Source organism: Perissodus microlepis, chromosome 18 (assembly GCF_051167445.1).
Source record: "Perissodus microlepis isolate ML-2025 ecotype Zambia chromosome 18, ASM5116744v1, whole genome shotgun sequence".
Classification (NCBI taxonomy): Eukaryota; Metazoa; Chordata; class Actinopteri; order Cichliformes; family Cichlidae; genus Perissodus; species Perissodus microlepis.
This window is the reverse complement of record NC_140478.1, coordinates 22878727-22884726: the sequence shown is the minus strand read 5'-3', so window position 1 is coordinate 22884726 and position 6000 is coordinate 22878727. Positions and strand designations below refer to the sequence as shown.

The 6000-nt window shown below is 41.4% G+C and overlaps 1 protein-coding gene across 6 annotated transcripts in view; it reads left to right on the top strand.

Moving 5' to 3' along the window:
* The first annotated feature begins 295 nt into the window (after positions 1 to 295).
* myo9b (myosin IXb) overlaps positions 296 to 6000 on the top strand; it is a 35153-nt gene continuing 29448 nt past the window's right edge. For 5 of the 6 annotated variants that reach the window (XM_084912604.1, XM_084912603.1, XM_084912601.1 and 2 more), the window contains exons 1-2: positions 296 to 3947; positions 4100 to 4940. In XM_084912604.1, the coding sequence (XP_084768730.1) occupies positions 4161 to 4940 (780 nt within the window). In that variant the 5' untranslated portion in view covers positions 296 to 3947; positions 4100 to 4160. Of the gene's footprint in view, positions 3948 to 4064; positions 4941 to 6000 lie in introns of all 6 variants that reach the window. The other variant, XM_084912600.1, reaches the window with a different exon arrangement.

The following is a 6000-nucleotide window of genomic DNA, read 5'->3' as shown; positions in this document are numbered from 1 at the left end:
GTGAATTTGCACAGCCCTAATTCTCAGAGGATTTTCAGCGCTACATCTCACTTTTTGATGGGGTTATTATTCATGATTTGAGTCACAAGAATACTGGTGTGTCAAATTTGCGCTTTTCTTTTTATTATTTTTGCAGAGCTTAAAAATAGAACCACATCTTGTCAAAGTTGGTGCTTTGGGGAGTGAAATAATGAATCATTTTCCGGGGTGTGTACTCATGTGCCTACTGAACTGGATTCAGTGTGTCTTTGCAGAACTGGCTCAGTCCAGCAGGAACAAGAGTGACACCTAATGATCATCAGCATAACCAAGGATGCCATCAATATCCCCTCTAAACGATCACAACGTGGCAAAAAATGACCACAAACATGTTTATCACCACACTCGGCAGCATGATTTCAGGAGAAATGATGACATAGAGAGATTATGTGTCCTCATTCATCCATCCAGTGTGTGTGTGTGTGTGTGTGTGTGTGTGTGTGTGTGTGTGTGTGTGTGTGTGTGTGTGTGTGTGTGTGTGTGTGTGTGTGTGTGTGTGTGTGTGTGTGTGTGTGTGTGTGTGTGTGTGTGTGTGTGTGTGTGTTCCTGTCTAGCTATCTTTGTGAGGACCGAAATCTGCATTCTACTATACTTGTGAGAACCAGCAGTCACTTGTGAGGACACACAACCCGATCCTCACATTTTTGAAGGCGTTTAAAGGCATTTTTTGAGGCTCAAAATGGGGTTTTAGTGTCAGGGTTACAATTAGGTTATGGTTAGGTTTATGGTAAGGGTTAGGGTTAGGCATTCATTTGTAATGGTTAGGGTAAAGGGCTAGGGAAGGCATTATGTCAATGAGGGTCCTCACTAAGATAGCTGAACGGGGTTGTGTGCGTGTGTGTGTCCTAATTTGTCTCCCTGTGTGGGTGAATCTGGCTGCCTCTGCAGGGAGTCGCTACCAACAGCAGCTGATTTGTGCTGAGTAACACTTTGCGTCGCCTCTCTTCATTCCTCACACGATAATAAGCTGTCAGGGTGTCTCCAAGCGTCTTCACCAAATTGGGATACACCGGCTCCAACACCTCTGCAGTCATTATATACCTGAATGGACAGGCCCTGCATTAGCATAAGCAAAACTGATCATCATAAGACATGCTATCGATTCTGGACGTCCTCAGTTGTTGAGGTGCCGTGTGAACAATTGCTTTTCACCTTGGGCCATCAGCCTGTGGACTCATGCATTAAAAAAATCTGCAGAGATGTGCAAAAATGAGAAGAGCCTACTCAAAAATGCAATGGAATTTCATATAGATTTTCATTAATTCACTGTAGGTGAGCACAGTGCTACTGTGTGTGTGTACGGTGCATTTTTTTTTTTTTTTTAAAAGGTGGGGGCGCGCCCTTTGCTTTCTCTTTCAATGAAACTGTGGTTATAACAGCAGGGGAGTCAAATACACTGGAGCCTGTTTGAGCAGGTGACAGAAAACGTACTCCAGTTTATTTGAAGTAGTGATTCATTAACTTATGTTTAACTGTAAAAAGTCAGATTTTATGTTTCCCCCAAGAACTTTGTGCAGACATTATTATGCATGCATTTGGATGTCACACCCTTTATTATTACACTGTTCGTACAAATGTACAAACCTCCACAGTGGGCTTCATGATTAAACAAAGGCTGCTTCAGGTTTGTATTGATTTGCATAATAACGCACATGTGTTGCTTTTTATTGCTTGTTACACGTTGAGTCTCCATATTGAGAACTATAAGCACTCTAGGGTTATTTACAAGCACACAAACGGCTTCAGCAGACCTTAAAAAAGACATGTAATTTTAAATCATCTTATATGAAACTCCTTTTGCACCCACCAAGCATTTTTAATGTATGGATTTCAACATCTTTGCCATCCTAAACAGCAACTTTATATACGGTATAAAAGAAAAGAAAACAAAGAAGGTGATTTATAAATATAGCCTTGCTACTTCTTAATTCATAATTTTACATTTTTGTGACATAATGCAGTGTTTTGTGGTGAGTTGATGAAAGAAAACTCACCTGAAAGCTCTCAGACAGTACTTCTGAAATTGTTCAAATATCTTTAAGACCCACACAGATGCAATCATCAGTATTTTGTAATAAATGGACACATTTGAGGAGAGAAAATAATTTCTGGGGAGGCCTAAATCCTGTTGTTGGCAGCTAAAGCTGTTTTTGCCTTATATACACTGTATTTCCATGTATGTTTGCTCATGTTACAATAAATCAGCGCACCTATTTCTCATTTTCACAGGAAAATATGAAGAAATGAGAGATCACTCAAGACTTTTTGACAGTACTATATATACAAACAATAAAACACTCCTTACTCACTGCTCAGTCAGTAAAATGAAATAAAGTATCATATAAAGTTTAGCTTTTTCTAACAGGTTACTACTTCTAATGAAATATTGTGACATTATTCCTTTGACTTTTATCGTTAGTACATGGTGTGCGTTCTTCCACTTCTGCATATGTTTTTATTTCTAACTTATGCGTAAAATAGCCTGATTCAAAAGGCTAAAATAAATCTTTGGTTTACTACCAAACTACGGCATTAGTTCTCACGGGACACCTAAGACATCCTTCATTTAATCAGTGACTGAGTACCACAAACTCTGCATAGTCAGCTAGTTTAAATAAAGACTCAAACTTAATGTCAGACATCAGCAGCCATTTACACAATCAGTGGTTCTCTTTAGCTAGATCAGACTCCCACAAACACCAGCAGCACCAGCTTTAATTATGTCCTTTTCATCCAATTGCAATCCTATTATTGGTGTTTTCATACATTAAAAATGTGCTTTAGAAAGTTTTTTTTTTAAATGTGATTTTTAAGGGCCTGGGCAGCGAAATAAGGAGCAGTGATAGGTATGTTGATGGTATGTTGAAAAAGTTTTTTTATTTATTTAATTTAATGTGAAAAGAATATTAAAAGGATTTTAGGATTAGACACGTACAGACAGCATTAATGAAATGTGTTAGTGAGCTTGTGGGGATAGGTTAATTGATTAATCCAAATTGCCACTAGGTGTGAATGTGCGAGTGAATGGTTGTCTGTCCCTATGTGTTAGCCCTGCGACAGACTGGCGACCTGTCCAGGGTGTACCTCGCCTCTCGCCCTATGACAGCTGGGATAGGCTCCAGCGCCCCCCGCGACCCTGAAAAGGATAAGCGGAAGCGAATGGATGGATGGATGGATGGATGTTAGTGATTTCCTAATCCAAATGAAAACAGAAATATTTAGCAAAAGACAATAAGGAGTGTAAATACAGTAGATATGATTGGTTACTGGTTTTAAAAACACATTTAAAAAGTGGTGTGAGTTGGTTGTAATACTCTAATTCTCCACTAGGTGGAGCTAAAACCCCACGCTCACCTGTGCACACAAATTGGGGCAATTAAAGTTCTCATTCAGTCTGTTAACGTAACTTCTTCTTCTCTGGTTTTCTTTATTTATTTATTTGGTGATGCTTTTGTTTTTTTGCTGTTATTCAAAGATAAATATTTTACAGGTCAGTGACGTACGAAAACATCGACGGGCGTGTTGTTGTTCGTGTGTGTGTGTGTGTGTGTGTGTGTGTGGGTAGAAATGTAGGAAGTAACGTTAACCTAACTTTCGGACCAGGACGACGCGGAGACGTAAATCCTGAGTTTCTGAACGAAGTTGTGATTTCTAGGAGTAAGGACGACGCCGAGCTGCTGGGAAATTATTCTGTCTTCATTTGAAAGTCTCTCTTAACAGTTTCTTGGCTCGCTTTTACTTTAACACTCAGGTGAAGGTAGTTTTTTGTTTGTTTATTTATTCCTCCTTAAAAGTAGTGTGATAGGAGTCGGTTAGCGCCAAACGGAGGTGCAGAGATCTTCGTGTTCCCGCGGCTGTCAGCGCCTTTTCTGCTTTTAAAAGATGAAATGAGAGATTTTGCTCAAAAGGTGAGGCTCGTTTTAGCATTTTAATTCTTTAGTGCTTTTTACCTGTGTGGGTGTTTACTTGGGAATTTAGGTGGGAACTTAAACACTGCTGTTTGTCCTTCTTTTCCTGGTTTTAAGTGCGTGTGTGCGTGTGTGTGTGTGTGCTTACACAGCGGACCCCTGCTGAGGTTTTGGAGCAGTGAGTTATGCTGAGGACTGTCTCTGACTGTCAGGATGAGCACTACAGATGGATCTGGGGCCCTAGAGTATGATGAAGAGGCCCGTGTTGTGCAGATCTACCCCAGGGTGTCGTATGACACAGCTGCCTACTGTCCCCTGCAGATCGGTGTTGGGGACACCGTGGCGTTGGTCATCCACAATGCTGTGGTTACTCTGGACCTGGACCCCAACCAGGCATACGACCTGCTGGAGGTGAGGAAGAGCGGGGGAAAGGAGAGGCCGCTGGAGGCAGGGGACTCCCCTTTGGAGCGAGTCTTGCTGTGGCCCACAGAGGTGCAGAAGTGGCACCCTCAGAGCAAAGGGTACTACTTCATCCTGCAGCAGCAGCAGGTCAACAATGGAGGGTGCAGAGCAGAGATCTGCACAGGGGAGTGTGATGACCTCTGCAGCCTCTCCACACTGACTGAGGAGAATGTTCTGGAGGTTTTACGCCAACGCTTCTACAAGCACAAAATCTACACCTACGCCAACAAGATCCTCATCGCCATCAATCCCAATAAGTTCCTGCCTGTTTACTACAACCCCATGTACGTCAAAATGTACGAGAACCAGCCACTGGGAAAACTGAGTCCTCACATTTTTGCCATCGCCGACGTGACTTTCCGCGCTATGCTGAACAGGCAGGCTAACCAGTGTATTGTGATAACTGGTGAGAGTGGCTCAGGGAAGACTGAAAGCAGCAGTTATCTCATTCATTGCTTGACTTCACTCAGCCAGAACATGTACTCCAGCGGGCTGGAAAGGACCATCCTCGGGTCCGGGCCGGTATTGGAGGTAGGTCACTGTTATGTGATGCAGCTCAAACCACTGATATAAAAAAATTTAAAATAAAAGTTGGAGCAGTCCAGAGTCCCCCCCCCCAAAAAAAAAAAAAAAAGGCAGAGGCAACAAGATGCTAGAGTCACTCTCATAGCACAACATCTGATAAAAATCACCTTCGATTGTTATCATTTAGGTGTAGAAACACTGAAGAATTCACATTGTTGCCTCCTGAGTCACCAAAACAGTTCACCAAGTCGACTGATTCCAACTGCCACAAACATTTTTCACAGCATCTCTATTATCTGTTAAATATCACTGCAAACTCGATGAGCAAAACCCACGATTGGAAAAAATCAGTCCTTGCTTTGTGATATTTGACAAAACACTCAACCTTTTCTTTAAAAGAGAGGTGATTTCCTGGCATGAGAAATTATCTCTTTAGATTTTAGATCTTGCAGATAGCAGCACACCCATCTACCTCTCCGGGGGTTTTTTTTTTTCTTTTACTGAAAACATATTTTTAGTATTTCTACCTGTAACCCCAATTTTCTCTCTCTCTCTCCCTCTCTTTTTTTTCTTCACCAGCACATACTGCAAACCCCAAATAACATTTTAAGTTTCGTTGAAACATATTAGTTTTGGTTAATTTTAGAGCAGGTGTGTCAAACTTGTTTTAGTTTATGGGTCACACATTGCTTGAGCTGACGGTACAGTGGGGCAAACCAGTAAAACCACTGTAACATACACTAAATAAAAAAAATAAATAAATAAAAGAAGTGCAAAAAAAAGTACATTCAAAACCTCCACCTGGGCCATGGCCAAGCCCTTAGAAAGCTGCAGCTATACACCAGACATCAGACGGATTAACAGCATAGAATGTCTTAACAAATGTGGGGAAACGGTTAAATCTGTACATCTTGACTCTACTTTCATTAGACTACATTGCACTGTGGTTTGCAAACTGTAAAGTCATAAAACCTTCAGATCAATGGCATTTTTGCCATTGATGGTGGTGTAGTGGTTAGCACTGTCACCAAAGAGAGTGGCTCAGCGTGGTTTAGCTGGGGTTCCT